The sequence below is a fragment of the Hippopotamus amphibius genome, chromosome 1 (genome assembly GCF_030028045.1).
Source record: "Hippopotamus amphibius kiboko isolate mHipAmp2 chromosome 1, mHipAmp2.hap2, whole genome shotgun sequence".
NCBI classification, from domain to species: domain Eukaryota; kingdom Metazoa; phylum Chordata; class Mammalia; order Artiodactyla; family Hippopotamidae; genus Hippopotamus; species Hippopotamus amphibius.
In genome coordinates this window covers 15,984,509-16,005,896 of record NC_080186.1, presented here as the reverse complement: position 1 = coordinate 16,005,896, position 21,388 = coordinate 15,984,509, and the positions used below count along the sequence as shown (strand labels likewise).

The 21,388-nt window shown below is 37.3% G+C and overlaps 1 protein-coding gene across 14 annotated transcripts in view; it reads left to right on the top strand.

The window, feature by feature from the left end:
* The window catches only part of EIF4G3 (eukaryotic translation initiation factor 4 gamma 3), a 342,848-nt gene that overhangs the window by 222,259 nt on the left and 99,201 nt on the right, over positions 1-21,388 (top strand). For 7 of the 14 annotated variants that reach the window (XM_057698680.1, XM_057698662.1, XM_057698723.1 and 4 more), the window contains 2 exons: positions 4,720-4,828; positions 10,439-11,278. In XM_057698680.1, the coding sequence (XP_057554663.1) occupies positions 4,720-4,828; positions 10,439-11,278 (949 nt within the window). Of the gene's footprint in view, positions 1-4,719; positions 4,829-10,438; positions 11,279-11,375; positions 12,362-21,388 lie in introns of those variants that run through there. The other 7 variants (XM_057698671.1, XM_057698750.1, XM_057698712.1 and 4 more) reach the window with 5 other exon arrangements.

The following is a 21,388-nucleotide window of genomic DNA, read 5'->3' as shown; positions in this document are numbered from 1 at the left end:
CTCCTGAGTTCTTTTATCATTTTTACAATCATTACTCTGAACTCTTTCTTGGGTAGACTGCCTGTCTCCACTTTTTCTTCTGGGGTTTTGTCTTGTTCCTTCATCTGGAACATGTTCCTCTGCCACCTCATTTTGTCTGACGTGCTCTTTGTATTTTTATGTATGTGGTAGGTTAGTTACATTTCTCAAACTTGGAAAAGTGGCCTTCTATAGGAGACATCGTGTACATCCCAGCAGTGCACTCCCCTCTTGTCACCCAAGCTTTGTGCTCTAGGGGTTTCTCCTAAGAGGGCTGAGTGGGTCCTTCTGTTGTGGCAGGCTGACTCTGGATATCTGGTAGGCTTTGTTGGCCACTAATGTGATGGTTTGCCAGGCCATGCCTTGTGTGAATGCTGCTAGCTGTGTAGTGGGGCCTGGTCATGAGGTGGCTTGTAGATCTCTAGGGAGCCCTTGGGCTAGTGCTGGCTCACTGGTGGGTGGAGTCAGGATCCCAAAGACTCCATGGCTGTTGCCTGTGTTACACCAAGTCCTGGGGTTAGTGCCTGGAGTTAGTAGTGGCATGCAAAACTGGTTCCTGATGTCTGGCTGCAGGGCCCAGGGATCCTAGAACTTGTTTCAGATCATTATTGGGGGAACCAGTTCCTAACACAGTTGGGTATGGAATCTGGGATGTCCTAAAGCTTGTGTTGGCTTGCTAGTGGACTGGGCGTGGGCCTAGCTGGTCCCTGGGTCAGGTCTGGCCTGCTGTGAGTGGGCTGGGTCTGCAAGCTGCAGGATTATAGTTTTCTTTTGTCTGGTGTCTGCCTCCTGTTGGGTGAGACTGGTCTAGAGGCCAGTGCAGGCTTTAGTGGGTGGAGGCGGTTCTGATGGGCAGGGGCATGTCTTGGGGAATGACTAGATGTGGCTGTGGGCTCACGAGGTCTTTTGGCAGCCTGTCTGCTGATGGGTGGAGCTCTGTCCCACCCAGTTGCTTGGCCTGAGGCATCCCAGTTGCCTACAGGCTATTGCGTGGGGTTAGAGTTAGGTCTTGGAGCTAGTGAGCAAAGATGGCAGCCGCCAGCAGCAGTGTTCACGCAGTAGAATGTTCCCAAATATGACTGCCACCAGTGTCTGTATCCTCAGGGTGAGCCACAGCCACCACCCCTCTTTCCCAGCCCCAGCCCTATACACCTCTCCAGGAGACTGCCCAAGACCAGAAAGTAGGTCTGGCCCAGGTTCCTATCAAATTACTACTTTTGACCTGGGTCCCAGTATGCGTCAGATTTTGCGTGCACCCTTTTAAGAGGGAAGTTTCTATTGCCCTCTGTCCTGTGGGACTTCCGAAATTAAGTCACACTGGCCTTCAAAGCCACATGTTCTGGGGTCTCATCTTCCTGGTGCAGGACCTGTGGACTGGAGAGTCTGACCTGGGGGTCAGAACTCTCCTGTGGGAAATCCTCTGTAGGATAATTATTCTCCAGTTTGTGGGTTGCCCACCCAGCATATGGGATTTGATTATATCATGAGTCTGCCCCTCCTACCCATCTTGTTGTAGTTCCTTTTTTATGTCTTTAGTTGTAGAAGATCTTTTCTGGTAGATTCCAGCGTTTTTTGTTGATGGTGGTTTTGCAGACGATTGTGATTTTGGTGAGAAGAGGTGAGCTCAGAGTCATTCTACTCTGCCATCTTGACTGCGCTCAAGAAATGAATTTTAAATTGTACAAAGAATATTAAAGACAGCCCCAGATTTTGTTGACTCTTTTACCTGTTGGTACTCTATTTTACAAAAATAAATTCTTCCACTGGGCCCATAGCTACCATTATCCCTTCAGGCAAGTACTTCAAATTTAATATGTAAATCTTCAACAGAGTAGATTCCCAAGTAGACCTTATAAAGGAGATTCACTTCTTGGATACTGTCAAGTATCTGATATCTTGCCATCCTTTAAATAAGCTTCCTTAACACTGTACTTGAAAAGTGAGAACTTTGTTTCTTCTGCCAGTCAGAGCTTTGATCTTGAAAAATTTGATGTGGGGAGGGAATTAGCATTGACATAAATTATGAACTATTGCAGCAATGTGATGTTGCCAAATAAACCCTAACCTTTTAACCCTGACTTCCTGAACGTCTTTATTGAATTATTTTATGTTTTAATACTAATTTCCCTTCCAGACTGAGTTTTATAAATTTCCACTCGTAATGATAGGAAAGTGACTTGACATGCAGTGATTTTTAAATTCTTTAAATATATTCTCAGCAGGGTAGATCACGTTACCTAAGAAGAGATGAAATTAGAAGTTAGCTAAAATTTGAGACTAGCCTAAATTAAAATTAATCTGAAGCAAGATTAAACCATTGATTTATGTTGTATCTTAATATGTTATTTTCTTGGTCCTGTCAGAGGCTTGGAGAATGTTAAAGCGTAAAGGCATTGTAGTATCTTTAGTTGCTTTTCATTTTACAGCTGAGGATTACCCTTTTTTTTTTTTTTTTTGGCTATGCTGCGTTGCATGTGGGATCTTAGTTCCGCTACCAGGGGTCGAACCAGTGCCCCCTGCATTGGAGGCATGGAGTCTTAACCACTGGGCTGCCAGGGAAGTCCCCAACTGAGGAAATTGAGTACTTTCCTAGCATTCTGTGTCTATATAACTATGTACTAGATACTTAGATTTGGAACTATGAGTTAACCACCATATTATCTCACTCCTTTCTTATAAATCTTTGTACATAAAATCTTCCTAGGTCTTTGTTGTTGGAAAAATGTTTGCACAGTTGTCTATTTAATATGATTGAAGGTATTTTAATCTTCGATTGAAAAACTGCCTGATGTATACAAATTTATAGGCATCAGCAGTCTTTTACGGTCTTAAAAATCTCACCATAACCAAGTATGTCATTTATTTTGGTGACCTACATTCAGCAGTTACCCTTTTTTATTGGTTATTAATTTCCCTGACTATTGGAGTAGTTAATATTTTCTTTCTTTCTGGTAGATGACACAATGTACAGATCTTTCTTTCCTGGATTATGTGGATAACTATTTAATAAATGTTAAATAATATAGAATCTTTCCTTTGTTCTAGAGCTGTTTTCAGCCATAGAATTGAACTGAGTCCCTACAGTCATCCCTCAGTATCCACAGAGGATTGGTTCTAGGACCCTGTGGATGGCAAAATCCGTGAATGTTTAAGCCTTTTCAGTAAAATGCCTAGTATAGTCGGCTCTACATGTCTGCGGTTCACACACCTGTAGTACAGAGGGTTGACTGTTATTTTCACTTACAGCTATGAACCCTTCCTAATTTTTGAATTTTAATAATAGAATTTTTTTCCCACTGGAACTAAGGATTTAGAGTAATCATGGTAGTACTATCCCTTTGGCAGTGATTCAGAGTGAAAATAGAAACTTCACTTTTTCACATATGGAAATATAATTTTAGTGGTCTTCATTTAGAGGTAATTGTGGAATATGTATACTTCCATGGTCTGTAATGAATAGGTGAAATAATACTATTTTTCCCTTTTTTATCTGTGATTCTGTACATCACATATAGTCCTATATAAATTGCATGTTGTACAATGTGAAAAGTATTGTTAGTTAAATGACATATGATAAATGGTAGGTGTTTAAACTCATATATTTCATTTTATATTCCTAACTCTGTGTGAGACTTACTGACTTGAAAATATTTTTCATTAATTCCAACTTTTAAGTGGCCCTATCTACCCTGAATTCCCCCTCCGCTCCAAAAAAAAAAAAATCAGAATTGTGCAGGGAGCTCTGCTATGGTAGCACTGATAGAATTCGATGTAGACAATTATAGCTATCAAAAAATTGACCTTAGATCTCCGAGGAGAGACACTGCTTTGTTGTGTGGCTTTTGTGTAACCCTCAAAAACCTAACTGAAATGTGGTGTAGGTTGAATGTTCTTGTTCTTTCTTGTGTAATTCTTGTTCCCTCTAAGTTGAACAATGGCTCTGCAGTTTTTTTCAACCTACTATGGTAGGGTTTTGATGGACATTTTTTATTTCATGTACTGGCTGAGTGAAAAGGAGAGTTTTCTCTTAGCTCTGCGGAGCCAGATATTTTACTCAGATTTCTGACTCTGAGAAGATATCACCCTTGACCAAGAATCTAAAGACATTTTAAGGTGAAAGTTCCTTTAAAGGCTTTCCAAGTTGCATTTCACCTGAGTGGTTATATGGACAAATGATAAGAATCACTTTTCAGTATTGTTTTCTGGAATCAGTAACTGTTTTTAAAACCCATCATGTTTATCCTGCTTTTGACTGATGATCTACTTTGCTAGGTAATTTATAAAGGAAGCTGACCAAGTCCCTTTGGCCTTGACTGGGAGGATGCTAAATTCCCTCTCAGATGTGACATCTATTGTTAGGTTGAAAGTCTGTCTAGAAGGAACACTGGAGAATGCGTTATACTAATGATTGTTGTGCTGTCTTCTCTTGCTGTGGTTAATATTAATCATCTCTTTTCCTTTCCCTTTCCTGCTGCCTCTTTTCCTTTTCTACCTTGTCTTCCCATGTACTTTTTGAATTTATTAAACTGGCCTATATATTTTTTCCTTGTTTTCCTTTTTTATTTTTTTTTCTTCTTTTTCTTTTATTTAAATTTTGTGATCTCCTGCCCTACTTTGTCTTCCCCACTTGCTTGGGTTCCATGTTGCTAGTTTTTATGTTCGCACGCTCATTATCACCCTTTTTTGTACTTCAAATCCCAGCAGCTGCCCAGCCAGGTCCCTGAGCACAGCCCTGTGGTTTATGGGACTGTGGAGAGCGCTCATCTTGCTGCCAGCACCCCTGTCACTGCACCTAGCGACCAGAAGCAAGGTTTGTGTATGACTGTTTTCCTCCCTCTTACCTTTAGTCTCTCTCTTTTTTTTTAAATTAATTACATTGCCCTCAGCATTTAAGAATAAGAGTAAAACGTGAGGATTATTTAGATACCCGCTTTCAAACAAAGCTTTGAGATGGAAAATCAAAGTGTTCTACATGTAAGACAGTAAAATAGGTTGTGATTAGTAAAAATTTTTCCTGCATTTTATTAATGCTTCACTGTCAATGTATATTTATAGGTAAAAGCTTAGCTGCTTTAAACTGTTCCTTTTGGAACAAGGTTGGGGAGAATAATTGATGTATATATTGCTTTATAAGAACAACAATTTTGTTTATAAGTTCAACATGTTCATATGTGTCTTGCTGTTTTTAAAAACATGAAATGTTTCTTCTTACAAGTTTGGCTTCTGTAGCCTCAGTTGGAGATAGTACTGAGTTCAGATCCTGACTCCATCAAGCACTGTTTGGTCTTGAGTCATTATGCTGCATATCTTAATTTCTTCACTTACAGAGTGGAATAAAGAATACCTGCCTCACAGAGAGGCTGTGGGGACATGCCAGGCATTTGGAAAGCACGTAGTAAATTATAGCCATTGTTATTATGCAGGAATCATACTAAGGTCTCTACTATTGACCTTGAACGTGAAGTACCAAATGTTTGGTGAAATAAATACACACATTGCCTCTTGGATTATAAATAGAAAACTTTAAGGGAACTCTCATGCAAGAAAGTGGGATATCACAGTCTCTCTTTCTTTCCCGCCTAGTTGGATTTAGGTTGACCTTAGCTAAAATTGGGAGACAGTTCATTGGGCACAGGGGAAGCAAGTTACTTTGCTCATGATTTTATAATGTTTGTGACTTCATTCTAAGAGTGAATAGAAGTCATATGTGTTTTCTATTTTCTTGAATTATTTATTCCTCCAAACCCCTTAATATTTCATAGCCGATGTATACTTTCTGTACTTTCTAAAAATTATTCTTTAAAAAGCATTGGGAATTGGCACATAAAGTGGAGATATGTAGTATTATTGTTTTTTCACTGTACTACTGCAAAATAATCACACTTAAAAACTTCTAACGTATAGTTTCAGTGTTTCTTTATGGCATGCAAAGATAATATGGTGTTCTTTCCTTTTAGTATTTAGGAGCCTAGTAGACTTGAACAGAGACAAGTCCTAAATTTTGTTTTATGAAATAGTTTTAAACCACAAGATAGGTAACAAATCCTAAACTGACATGCTTCTAAAAGTTGCAGCGTCAAATACTTTTTTCAGCAATATCCAGAGTTAGAGACTCATACATGCTTAAAGTTAAGTTTTTTAATGTTAAAGCCATTCACCTTGCAGGAATGCAGTTACTAGGTATTGTGGAAGACTAATTCCTTACCCCCAATGATCAAGCAGTTTTTAGTCAAAACTCAGAATATTTTCAATCTGAGTGGAGAATTTTCAGGGTATTTCCTTCAAAATGTCATTACTTTTGCACAGTTATAATCCTCTTGCTAGTTAAAATTACACAAACATACTGAATAATTACCATGCAGAGAAGCCTTAAAATATCCTGTATGCTGACTTTCACAAAGAATTCATAATATGTCTTGATGGTGATAGCTCTGACCTATGATGTTTTGATTAGGAGACACCTGCATCTTGTCATATTTAGGCCTTGATTTACAAAAGGAGGAATGCAGAATTCTTTGTTTCCTCTCAGTTTTTTATGCTTAGTGGAGATTTGAATAATAAAGTCAGTATTTCAAATTGATGTTTGATATAGGTATGGGTGAATAGGAAAATGTTTGACATTACCTTGACGAAAAGAGTTTACAGTAGCTCTTTGAAACTACTGCTGTCTTCCTCTAGTACCAGCTGTTCTCCAGAAAATTCAGTAATTCCAATTTTCTGTTTCTAATTCTGTCCATAGCTTATCGATATATAGAATAGTTTTCAGTGTCGTTTTCTTTTTTAAACTAAATATATGTAATTCAAATAACATTAGAAAGGGTTCATCATTTTTCAGAGAATTTTTTTACAGTTAAGAAAGTTTCTAAAAATTTCTTAACTGTAGATTCATTTTGAAATTAAAGTAGGATACAAAAATACACTGTTCTAAAAAATTGTTATGTTACCCCCAGAAACAATAGATTCTGCATTCTGCAGTCAGATTAGTTTTTCTCTCTTGATGGAAATATCATTACTGAGGGTTTGTACTAGGATCCCATTTTATAGCCCCAAAGTCTCCCACTAGCTTGATTCACCTAAATACTTCTTTTTCCATAAGTGCCCCCCTTTCCCTTCTGAATTGGAAGAATTTAGGATTGAAATCATTCTCAGGTTCTTGCACTTACTAGTTATATGACCTTGGACCTATGACTTAATTTCTAAAACCCTTAGTTTCCCCATCTGTAAAATAGAAATGTAAGTTTTTACCCCATTAGTGATTGTGAGAATTAAAGACACTATGTATATATCATATTTGACCCATTTCTTGCAACATATTAAGTGCTTCATTAATGTCAGCTGCCATAATTATGTGTCTGATTCTTCTCAGTTTTTGATGTGACTAGCTGGAATAGTTACATGAAGACCAAGTTTCCAGACAGATATGCCATTTCCTATTTGTTTTGAAACTTGATAAAAACGCAAGGAAGACCTCAACTTGATTTGTAGAAAGACTGTTGAATGAATTAAAATCTTCAGTTGGTGTTGATAGTGTAGAGACACAGCTTAAATGATTAATATTTGAAAAAAATGCATCCAGCCCCGTGTATTGAGGATATGGTATATATAATTGAATAACAAAAGTTATTCATGCCATAGTCTAAGTGCAAGCTCTTGATGTAGAGTAGGTAGTCAGTGAATGGTATTCTGTTGTAATTCAACCAGTTATACCAATGTAGCTCAATTGGGGCTCTTTTGGAATTTAGGACAGGACTGTTCTCTGTCAAATGAGACTGGCCCTCAAATTGCAGGATGCTTAGCATTCCTGGTCTCTCCCCATTAAATGACAGTAACCCTCTCAGTCATGTGTGGCTCCTTGACAACCAAAAGGTGCCCATCTAGGAGCTTGGTTCCACCACTCTATGAGAATAAAATGGAGCAATTTTTTCCTTCTTATAAATTTGACATTCATTTTAGAAACTATGGGTAAGCAGAAAGAAAAATTATCTCTTATCTCATTATCCAGAGCTATTGTTAATAACCTGTATGTAATTCTAGACTTTCTCATATGCATATATGTTAGTGTTCTGTATTTTTGTTGTTGTTGTTACCAGTAGGTTTATGCTGCACATGCAGTTTTGTGCCCTGCTTTTTAAAAAATCATGTCTTTTGTTATAAACAACTTTCTGTATCATTAAATATTCTTCTAAAAGTTTATTTCAAATGATTGCAATAATATACCATTATATGCCTAGGCCATTATTTCCTTAATAAATCTCTCATTGTTAGACATTTAGTTGTTTATTTTTTTTTTGCTATTATAAATATTGTTGCTTTAAATATTCCAGACCTCTGTCTTTGCTCACTCTTCAGCGATTATTTCCTTATAAAAAAACCTAAAGGTGAAATTCCCACAAATTCCTAAAGATGACCAAATGGTATAAACATTTTGAGTTCAGTGTATTAGGTTTCAAACTATCATGGCTCTGCAAAGCATACTCTTAATAGTAAAAGTTCTTAGAGAAATAAAATCAGTGTTCTTTATTTGGACCTATTAGATTTATTTATTATACCTTTCAGCTTCTGTATTAAAACTTTGATGAATTAAAGGACTTATTTCAGAATAAGGAGCTCTCAAATTTTTTTGTTTCTACTTTTCCTTATTAATGTCAGATATTTCTCAAGAGTATATAAAAGTTTCAGTCATAGGCCTGCCTTTGATTTTTTTAGTGTCAGAAATTTTACTTCCCAAAATTAATAATTGAATCAACATACTCTTATTAGCTTCTTAATGTGAGATTTACTATCTTCTGTTTAATTCACATAGGTTTCATTCAGTAGTCATAAAGGGTAATATTCTGATGTGCTTTTTAGCAGTGATATCTTATAATCTGGGTGACCCATGTAGTAGTTACTCCAGTGAGTTGGAAATTATTTTCATCAGGGATATTTTAACAAACGCATATTTATTTTATGTATATCACATATATGTAATAAATATAATAGATGTATTTCTTTGAAATGTTTTTGTCTCTTGCCCTGGCAACTTAGTCTGAGGTATTGGGCATTGAGAGCCTATTGATCTTATTTCTCTACTACAGTAAATAGGCAGAGTTTAAGAAACACTAGCCTCTAAGCCCATCAATTAAAGTGAATTTTAAGACCAGTAAAAGTGTTTGCAGTGAGTGAATTAGCCTTTAACAGCTTAATTTTACCATCTGTTTACCTGATTAAGGAGCATATTTTCTTTGACAGACTTACTTAACTGAAATTTATTGTAAACACTGTTTCACTGATGCATAAAGATTTCTGGCAGAGAAAGTAAAGTCCCTTCCAGTTTAGATTGTCTTTTAGCAGTGCTTAAAATTTTTGTTTGCATTTGATGAACATGCTCATGAGTAGCTGTTTTTCTACTGGGACCTGTTTATTCTGCTAAGGAAGCACAAGGCTGGAAACCAGTCTAAATCTCCTTTGGTTTCATCTTCGCAGGCATGAATGCCGTATCAGCTTATCTGGAATTTTTAAATACGGAAATTTTCATGAGTTAGTGTTCCTTTCATTTTTCTGGTACCTTTATTATGATTATCGATTTATTTCTGTCACTCTTACTCTCATTGTATCTCTCTCTATATATAGACACACATTTTTTATATTATTCTCATATATATTGTTTTTTTTAAATTGGGCTTGATTATCTGAATATTAACTTTGATTTCTCCCTAAAGAATTGTTTCGATTGAAGATGTAAGATAAATTTCCATTTTTATTCCTTAACATTATTTCTAGTTATATGCCTCTTTTAAGAAATGAAAGTTAGTTTATAAATGAATTTTTATGTTCAAGAAGTTGAATTCACTGATAATAAATTTCATTGATAATAAATGACACCATGATAGTTTTTCTTGAAACAGTTTTTTATTCAAGTAATACATGTTCTTTGTAAAAATTCCCCCAAAAGCAGAAATATATAGAATAAAAAGTATCTGTCTCTAATAATTTAATCTCCAGTCATTTGTCCTTGAACTGTCCTGTCCTGTCACTATAGCGTATCCTTGGTAGAAAAATTTTCTACAGGTGAAGGTCTCTCTACGTTAAATAAAAGCCCCATTCCCATCCCGAGAATGGTTTAGTTTCAGTTCTGATGAGATTTTTCCATTGTATCCTTGTATTAATTCATCAAATAATTGATGAATGACTATTTGATGAATTAATTCCTTCTCTTACTTCAAAATAAACTTTATAAGTATTGGAGGTTATGTAACAGTGGAAAATAGAAAAGAAAATATGGCATTGTTTTTGGAGTGGCAAAATAAGTAATATTTTGATCTGTCTTTCGCTGCCCATGTTTTAGAGTAAGAGATTAAAAGAACTACCCCAAAATAATAAAATATAATCTCTGATCCAAAAATTATTCTTAAATCTCTTTCGTTTTTTTCTTCCCTAGAAGAGAAGCCAAAACCAGATCCAGTATTAAAGACTCCTTCCCCAGTCCTTAGGCTAGCCCTTAGTGGAGAGAAGAAAGAACAAGCAGGCCAGACATCCGAGATCACTGCAGTAGAATCCATACCAGAGCTTCCTCTGCCTCCATCACCTACCACTATTTCTCCACTTGCTCGAAGTACAGTTGCTTCCCCCACCTCTGCTGCTCTTAGTAGCCAACCAGTATTCACCACTGCTATTGATGACAGATGTGAACTCTCTTCCTCGAAAGAAGACACAGTTCCTATACCCAGCCCCACATCTTGCACAGAAGCATCAGATCCTTCTCCAACAGATGAAATTGATGATGATATATGCAAGAAATCTTGTAGTGTAGCACCTAATGATATTCCACTGGTTTCTAGTACTAGTCTAATTAATGAAATGAATGGAGTTAGTGAAAAATTACCAGCCCCGGAAAGCATTGTGGAAATAGTAAAACAGGAGGTGTTGCCATTGACTCTTGAATTGGAGATTCTGGAAAATCCCCCAGAAGAAATGAAAGTGGAGTGTGTCCCAACTCCTATCACCCCTTCCATAGTTCCCTCCTTTTCTCCGTCTCCTCCAACTCCTCCAGCTTCTCCTCCTCCCACACCAGTCATTGTTCCTGCTGCTGCCACTAATATTAGTACTGCTAGTGGTCCCACCGCAGTGCAGAGAGTCATAGAAGAGGACGAGAGCATAAGAACTTGCCTTAGTGAAGATGCAAAAGAGATTCAGAACAAAATAGAAGTAGAAGCAGATGGACAAACAGAAGAGATTGTGGATTCTCAGAACTTAAGTTCAAGAAAGAGCCCAGTCCTGGGTAAGCTGTTCTGTTATTAATTATATTTTGCTTGCTGAACCTGAAAAAGAAGCATGTTTGACTTATTTTTTAATTGGCTACTTTCCTTGACTTCCAGAAACATCAAATGAATGCTGAAATTCCTAGTCTGATTTCTTCAGTGGTGTGTTTATGTTTTAGTGCGTCCAGCAGAGTTACTCCACTGTCTAAAAATGCAAATGAAATTTCAAATATACAAAATGCCTCCAAGGTATATGTCACTGTACACGTGTTTTTTGTTTTTGCCTCGTTCATATGAATCATTTCCTCGTGGTTACTCGTTCATATGAATCATTTCCTCGTGGTTAATTTTGTTGGTTTGGGGCTGGAAACCAGTCAAAACCAGCATGGTCTCTAGTCCCTAATCCTGTCTTCTCAGAATTTTAAAGCCTAATCAATCCTAAACTTAAAAGAATTCTTCTATGCAAGACCTCTTCTTTAATCTTGGGTTAAGGAAGATAGCAATCAGAATGTCAAAGGTTTATAACTAGTTGTGAAAAATAAGTGTCCTCTCTGTTAACTCACAGATAAGGGTAATGCTCTTCCACTTTTTCTTTTTAAAGTTTCATTTTTCTTGAAATATTAATTTTATCATTATTACTTTGTCATTAATATTGTCAAAGTATTATAGTCTTCTGAATTCACAACTATTTTTTAATGTAGCATCACCTAGAATCTTGGATCTAACCATTAGGTTTTTATAATCTTATTCAGAATTATCAGAGGCTTATCAACTATTCTTATGTCAGCAGCCCATAAAAATATGGCTTTTAATGAATCAGCATAGTGCATCTTCTGAAACATTGCCCTTCACTGTATAATTTGCTCTCTGTGTACCTGTCAAGTTAAGTTATACAATTTGACAAATGAACGTTACCTCAGCAGTTGATCTAGATATGTACTGGGGATGTTTTAGTCACCCACATCCCCAATATTTATTGCCTGTTCTGACCTAATAGGGAAACATGACAAATCAGAAACCTGATCTCCCCCCCCAAAACAAAACAAAAACCTGATCCCCACTTTTAAGATGTGGCTTTCCCACCCAGCTCAGTTCTCGAGATAATTTCCTCATGAAGGTCTGTGAGAGGTGTCTATTTCCTTGAAACTGTAGAACATCTAGTTCCACAGTGAACCAGAGCAGAAAAGCAAACAATATAAGGCAATTGGGACTGGGAGAAATTTATCATAAATGTTTGTAAGTCACCTGTTTCCTCAGTAGACTGGCCTCCATAAACATCGGTATCTATAGTGCCATCACTATTTTAGGAACCTTCTTCCTTGGTGGGGCGATAAACCGGGGCTTTTTGGTAACTCTTTGGAAAAACAGTCTTACTTTTGGTGTGGCTGCACATGAAATGCCCCTCGAAAGAACACTTATTTGGTGGAGAATAGTAATTCGTTTGACCCTTCATTTTTTTCCATTCATTTACCTACCTGTGCGTTGTCATTCAACAACTAGTGACGTAGTAATTCCCCAAGTAGGAGAAGCTATTGAAGACAAATGTTTAAAAAAAAAATCCGAACAAATAATAGAAAGAAAAGCAGGCATAGGGAATATAAGTCAAAGATGCAAACCATACCTCAGAACTGAAATAAATATAAAGCAAAATTCTGCACTAAAGTCCTGCTTCCACTCATCCCTGACATTCATTCATTCAATTATTTTAAGCAGTTTGTCACTTGGGCGCCCTGATACTGCAAGACAGCTCCTAGGGATAAATGGACAAACAGAATTTGGGGTTAGGTAGTCTTCATACCATGGTACATTTTTTTTTGAGATACAAATACTCTTGGAATTAATGTAACTCACTAGCACCTTAGTAAAAGAATATAAATTCTTCAGCAGTAAACCAGAAGATAGCTAAAAGGGAAGAACTGTCTTTTGCCATGGTTAGGGATGAGGTAGAGGTTACTGATGTCAGAAAGTAAAGTGTCTTAGCATTTTTCTAGTTTCATGATGTTTTAAACCTATAAATGTGTTTTAAAGCAATTAGAAGTTCTTAATTTCCCTTTATGTCTTATACTCTTCAAAATCTAAAGTAAATGAACGTCAAGAACCCATGCACCTCTAGCATTTTTTAAATGGTAAGGCTTACCAGAAACATTCCTGACCCTCTCGTGTCAGTATTAACATTTTTACTGTTATTGCTACAAAAGTTAAGTGAAAATTAACTCATCATTCTTTTAAATAATATCAACCTGAAATTGTCACATGCATAATGACTACGATCTTTTTTGCACTTACTCATTTAGTGTACCTGTTTACTTTGAAAGGTTATTAAAATCATAACAGTTTGTTTGAATATCAGTCTTTTGTTATTTTTTGAGAATAGTTCTTACTGTCTCTGCCTGAAGATGAAACACTTTAAAGCTATCTTCAGAAACCATTTGCTTTTGACAGGCGTGATGCATAGAAATATATAGTAGTTGGTATAGAAGTACTTGTTTAAAGCAGTAAAGTCAGACATAAGGGGTGTGGTCCCTTCTCTTCTGCTAGAAAACATTTTCTTGCAACTATTCTAGATCAAATTTCTGACAGGAGCACATTGCAGCAATTATGGATGTTTAGGGTTTGAAGGGCAAACCCTATAAAACGAGAATTGTGTGTGTCTTTAGGGCACTCTGAAAAGCCTCAAAGATGGGCCCGACTTTCAATTCATATGATCACTTCAATAATTAAATGTGCAAAAATCTGTATTAGTTTATTTCTTGAAGTCCTAGGAATTTTTATAATGGTTTCATTATACTTGGTGGGGAAGAAGAAAGCATTTCAGAACTTGTGGAAAAACGTTCCCCACTCTTCACTTTGGAATTCATTTTGTGCAATTTCATGAATGTATATGTATATTTGTGCAGTTTCATGTATATGTGTAACATGCATGCTGTGTAACATGAACTTTTCCACTTTTAAAAATAATAGTTACTTTTCTTTTTCTTTTACTTTATCTCTGATGTAAAACTATTATTTGAAATTCTTTTGGCAGAGGGAGGTTACTGATCTTTCTGTTTGTCTTCTGGCTTTGCTCTTGGTGCATTGTTTCTTTGTATATTTTATAAATATGTTTTATGAACTTACCTTCAGTTTAACTTTCCTGGATGTAGATTGAAGGCAGGTCCTCCCAAAGCAGGTTTTTGTTTATTTATTACCGCATGTCTTGGGTAAAGCATTAGCTGGAACTTAATCTGAGTTTAATGTCCTAAACCAACTTTCATACCGCAAACAATGTAAATGCATTCCTGTGTATACTAATTTTCAGGATGATAGCAGTCTCTCTCCACCTAGCTGAAAGCAAACATCCTTTCTTGTCATCACTCTGTATTGGTTCACTGGTTTATTTTGGTCTGTGTACTGTTTCAGCTTCCTTTTCACTGAGACTGTCACTCTGTTAGTCTCAGGGCTTTTTATAAGAATCTCAGTTCCAAGTCCTTACTTTGCAGGGATCCAAGATCTTGTATCTCCCACTGGGATGTTCAAATGTAAACTTCTTGTTTATAGAGACTGACACTGCATCCCATATCCCCAGCATTGTAGCGGTTGCAGTGGTAGCAGCAGCTGACCTTGCTTATGTGGCTTCCAAGAGTTTGCCTTATATTATTGTAGGCTCAGGTAAGGTTGAAGGATGGTTTCCAGTTTCTGTAGGTTGCAAAATGAGAGATTTATTTCTCAAATGGAGATATGATTATGTTTTAGGAGATGTTAATAAAATTCTGATTCATACAGCCAGTCGAGTTGCTGTTTCACTTTTGATTTACCTTAGTATAAAAGGAACATACTTTGATTTAGGAAAGTTGTTTTAGTAGTAATCCTTGATTTATTCTTACCTGCGAATATTGAAAGTACTTTAAAAGAGGTAAAACGTAAGTAAGCAGAAAAGAAAAGTCAGTTTGTGTAAACCAACCTGAAAAAGACTCATTTTTAAAACCATTACCTGAAGGTCTGCATCCGTAATAGGAAATTTGAAATTTATTCTTGCCTTTGCATGGCTTAAACCTTCTAAGAAGTATTTGAAATATCCCTGGAAGATTTAGTTACTGAGGCCAAAAATAGATCACCAGTGGTTTGAGCGTCCCACAAGCCCAAACCTTCCCATAATGTGCACCCAACTTCTCATATTCTTCTAGAGGACTATGTTCTGAAACCTTGTGACTAGAACTTATTACACATTCCTGGTTCCATGTCATTTATCAACACCAGCAGAGCAATTGTTAAAACAAGGATTCTCTTAGCTTCCTTTTCTAGAGGCTTGGGTCTGAGTGATCCTTAGGGATAAGTAAATTATAAATGACTAGATTTCCCCATCTTGTTTATAAAAATATTTTCAACAAAGCTACCTTAAGAGTACATTTCTGCTATGTTATTCCTATTTTCTTGTTCCCTTCCACAGTGAAATCTTTAAGCATTCTCTGGAGAATACTGGTGCTGGGTCAAATTCTGTCTATGTTCCTATGCTGTGGAATGAGTCCAGACACCTACATGATGGTGGAGCTTATCTACAGGCTCAGGTGCCAAGCCTTTCTGGCCGGCACTGTGCACAGGTCCTCCTTGCCTCCTCAAATAGGGTACACTTTCCCACTATTTACAGAAGTTCATGTCTTTACAACATGAGCCTTAAGTTTCATTCATTGGGTGTTAATTAACTTAGTCATACGTATGTCCATGAATAGACATGGATTCTTTGTTAGGATTTAGCCCACTTTCCCCCAGACTTAGTAATTAATCTACCTCCAAAAGAAACCACTGTGCTTAACTTGCTTCCAGACAGGGTAATCCAGACAGTTTAGGGGAATGCTATTCTCTTTCAGGCAAGCCTAGTCTTGCTAAAAGCTTTTCCTTTCTCCAGTATCTATCTTCACTTGCTTACAGTAGTCTTGAGAAGTGTTTCCAATATCCTTGATGAGATAATTTTCACTACTCATGCAGAAAAATGTCCAAAATGCATTTCCTTCAATATGTTTTTTCTCCATTTTCTTTTTTTGTGTGTGCTTCTACTTGCATTTTTTTTTTAATTGGAGTATAATTGCTTTACACTGTTGTGCCAGTTTCTGCTGTAAAACAAAATGAATCAGCTGTATTTATACATATATCCCCATATCCCCTTCCTCCTGCAACTCCTTCCCATCTTCCCAATCCCACCCCTCTAAGTCATCACCAATCATAGAGTTGATCTCCCTGTGTCATGCAACAGCTTCCCACAAGCTGTTTTACATTTGGTAGTGTATATATGTCACTGCTACTCTCACTTCGTCCCAGCTTCCCCTATTTCTCCATTTTCTACTGCTATATTAATAGTACTTGGTAATTTAGTTGTAATCATAATAAAGTCATTTTTTTAATGTTTACAAGACCTTTTCTCAGGCATCTCAAGCATTAATCTTATGATTTAAGCAGTTCTTTCTGGGATAGAATTATTTTTACTTTGCTATTAACAAAAATAAGTCATGGAGGTAAATTGGGTTTTTTCAGGGTCCCAGGAAGAGTTAAAACCCAAGCCTCCCATTATGTCGCATTTCAGTTATTCTTTGAAACATGTTTTTATATTGTTATAAAGTTCCTTTAACATTTTCTGGATTTAGGCAGTATACATTTATGCTTTTTTTTTTTTTTTTTTTTTTTGGGCTACATTGGGTCTTCGTTGCTGTGCACGGGCATTCTGTAATTGCAGAGAGCAGGGGCTACTCTTCATTGCAGTGCGCCAGCTTCTTATTGCAGTGGCTTCTCTTGCTTCAGAGTACTAGGCTCTAGGTGTGTGGGCTTCAGGAGTTTTGGCATGTGGACTTAATAGTTGTGGCTCACGAGCTTTAGAGAGCAGGCTCAGTGGTTGTGGCGCTCAGGGCCAGCTGCTCCGCGGCATGTGGGATCTTCCCAGACCAGGGATCTTCCTGGACCAGGGATCGAACCCGTGTCCCCCGCATTGGCAGACGGATTCTTAACCGCTGCGCCACCAGGGAAGCCCCTATGCATGTTTAAAGAGAGTTGTGAAAGCCCACTTGTTTCAGCCACAAATAGTTAATGAGGGTCTACCATGTTTGACATTGTTCTGGGCACTTGCAATTCATCAGTGAAGAATCCCATGATCCCTGCCCTAGTTTATATTAGAAAGTTTTAAGTACTATAAAAATAGTCAAGTGGGGAAAGGAATGCTGGAGGGGCAGCAGGTTGTGTTATGTAAGTAACATGATTGGAGTTGTAGGCCTCTATAGAAGATGAGATTTGAGCAAAGATGAAAGAGGAGGATTATCTGAGCTACACTCTTAACCAGATTCTGTGATTTTTCCTATCCCCTTTTCCTTTAGAGAAACAGTGCTGTACCCCATCTTCTCTCTTAAATTCCAGTAGGCAGAGCACTCGTGGACAAGATTACACCACACTGTGAATGAAAGTGCCTCTACAAACACGTGCTTCCCACCACCAACCATTCCTTTTATGACCTCCCTATTGCAAAATCCTATCATCAGCCCAGTCCTACCCACTCTCAGCAGATGGCTTTGTTTCTGTCTTTGTTTAGAAAACTGAGTGCGCTGAGTGTGCCTTTTTCAACCTTCTGCTGTAGCTACAAGTCTGTCCAAACTTTCATCAGAGTTTACTAGCTGTCTCTTTGCAGTCTCATATATATATTCACCACCTTTCCATAGACTTCTTTCTCATTATAAATATGCTGAAGTCTGTCTCAGACTTCATAAACACTCCCTCAGTCCTACACGTCCATTTGGTTACCATTTAAACTCATTCTTCCTCTTATTCAGTCTTCTCAAGAATAGTTTACCATTTCTGCTTCTACTCTGTTTACTATTACTAATATAGTCTGATGTATGCTCCCAGCATGTTATTGTATTGGTCTTTTTACCGCTTTTAATGGTATTGTTGATACCATTGTTGATATTGACTATTGATCACTCTCTCCTTTTCTTCTTTTTTAGTTAGATTTATTGAGTGTGATTTATATGCAGTAAAATTCACTCCTTTTAGCATTCATTTCTGTGAATTTTGACAGACATGTAAAGTCATGTAATTATCACCATAGTAAGAATATACAACAGTTTCACCCTCCCCAAAATTTCCCTGCTACTTGGGTTATGTTCTAATTCTGATATTATTCAGCACGTTCTTCATGGATAATTTCATCTAATGGTAGATGGTTCCAGTGGGAGATGCTAATGAATTACATTTTTTATCTCCACCCCAGCTCCTCTTCTGAGCTTCAATCTTTTGCTTACAGTTGCCTGCCAAATATCTCCACTTGGAAGTTCCAGAGTCATCTCAAACTCAGCATATCCAATACCAAACTAATCACCTAGTCCCCCAGACCTGTTCTTTTCTCTCAGTGGCACTGGCTTTAATCAAGCTAACATCCTGAAGTCACTGTTGATGGACTTCCTCCTTGAGTCACTCCTTTTTCATATGTGGTCAATTAGCAAGGTTCTCTCATTTTATCTGATATGGTTAGTGAATCTGTCTCCTCCTCTCCATTTCCTACTGCCTTAGACCTGCACTTCTGCATGGATACCTCTCATTTCTCTGGCTCCAGCTTTGGCCCCCTTCAAGTTCATTCTCCACAAAGTAGTCATCTCTTTAAATCAGAGATCTGAACTATCACTCCTTTTTCACATCTCTGCCTAAACCCTTCAGAGTGATGGGTGGCATTGAGGGGCATTCACCCTCAAGATAAACTCTCAGCTTCTCACTTTTGACTATAATATCTTCTTGTTATATTTAGTTATGGCAGCAATCTTCTGAGTATATGTGCATAAGATTTGAATGTAACTTTTCATGTATTTGGTTAGTCTGAATACCAGCAGTAAAGTATAGTGGTCAAGATCAAAGCAACAGAGTCAGATGCTCCTGAGTCTTAGCCTTTCCCTTTGTCTGTCTCTATGACCTTGTGTTTTTTAACCTCTGAATTGGTTTTCTCATCCAGAAAATGAAGATAACAATAGTATTTACTTCATAAATATGTGGTGACAATGAAGTGTGCTATATGTAAAGCACTTATCATAGTGTCCAGCACATATTAAGCACTCTATAAATGTTAAATATTATTAATACTACTATTTTAAGCTAGTATTACAGACCCAAATGTTCCCTTTGAACTCTACTAATATAACACAGAGTAAGCAGGTGTCATGATCTCTGCCTTTAGGAATTTTTGTTCCAGAGGAGAGTAGCTCAAGAGTATGATAGCATCTGAAAAGTCCTTAATTAAATTCTGGGCATGAGATGGTAGAAAATCGGTTAGAGTAGTCCCTATATGCATGTATAAATTTGATTAAAGGATTTGTATCATTATGTCAGTTAATCTTCACAGTGGTCAGACACATCTCAAAGTGAGCTCTGCTGTCATTCGCAAGAGATGTGGTTTGTTTAGAACATGAATTTTAAGGAGAGTCTGTATCATTGAAAGCCTTAACACACATCCACTAAAATAGAGGATAGTCATAACATTATTAACTTTCTATTTAGGTCAGGAGTAGAAGATTAGGAAGAAAGGGAATGAGAAAACCAGAAGGAATGGGGAAACAATAAATAGCACAGCCCAAAAGTGGAAATAACCCAGATTTTCATCAACTGGTGAATTGATAAACAAAACATGGCATTGTGTGTCTATATAAAATATGGAATGTTATTCAGTCAAGAAAAGAAGTGAAGTACTGATACATGCTGCCACATGGATGAACCTTGGAAACATTATGCTAAGGGAAAAAGTCACAAAGACCATGTATTGTGTGATTCCATTTATATGAAATGTCCAGAATAGGCAAATCCCTAGAGACAGAATGTAATTTAGTAGTTGCCAAGGGTTGAGGAGAGAGGAAAGTGGGGAAGGAGTGCTAATGGATATGGGGTTTCTTTTTTGGGGGGGGGGGTGTGAAAATCTTCTCAAGTTAGTGGGGATGTGTACATAATTCTGTAAATATGCTGTTGTGAGATGCAGGTGTATCTCTTTATAATGCACTTTACTGCACTTTGCAGATACTATTTTTTACAAATTGAAGGTTTGTGGCAACCCTGTGGCAAGCAAGTCTATTGGTACCATTTTTCCAACAGCATTTGCTCACTTTGTATCTGTGTGTCACATCTTAGTAATTCTCTCAATGATTTAAACTTTTTCATGATTATTATATTTGCTAAAGTGATCAGTGATCTTGGATGCTACTATAAGATGGTGAACTTAATCCATAAATATGTGTATTCTAACTGTATTCCACTGACAGGCTGTTCCCCATCTCTCTCCCTCTCCTTGGGCCTCCCTATTCCCTGAGACAAAACAGTATTGAAATTAGGCCAGTTAATTCCATGTGTTCAAGTGAAAGGACAAGTCCCATGTCTCTCACTTTAAATCAAAAACTAGAAATAATTAAGCTTAGTGAGGAAAGCGTGTTGAAAGCTGAGATAGGCAGAAAAATAGGCCTCTAGTGCCAGTTAGCCAAGTTAGGAATGCAAAGGAGAAGTTAGCTCTCGAACGAAATTAAAACTGCTACTTTAGTGGACACATAAGTGGTAAGAAAACAAAACAGTGTTATTGCTGATATGGAAAAAATTTTAGTGGTCTGGATAGAAGATCAAACCGGCCTCAACATTCCTTGAAGCCAAAACCTAACCCAGAGCAAGGTCCTAACTCTCTTTGGTTCTATGAAGGCTATGAGAAGTGAAGAATCTGCAGGAGGAAAGTTTAAAGCTAACAGAGGTGGTTGGTTCATGAGGTTTTAGGAACAAGGCTGTCTCTATAACATACAGATTCAAGGTGAAGCCCCAAGTGCTGATGCAGAAGCTGCAGCAAGTTACCAACAATATCTACCTATGGTAAGGCATGAAGTGGCTACACTAAACTACAGATTTTCAGTGTAGATGAAACAGCCTTCCATTTAAGAAGATGCCATCTAGGACTTTCATAGCCAGAGAGGAGAAGTCAATGCCTGGCTTCAAAGCTTCAAAGGACAGGCTGACTTTCTTGTGAGGGGGCTGATGCATCTGGTGACTCTAAGTTGATGTCGGTGCTCGTTTACTGTCCCGAAAATCCTAGGGCCCTTAAGAATTCCGCTAAATCTCCTCTGCCTGTGCTCTCTACATGGAACAACAAAGCCTGGATGATG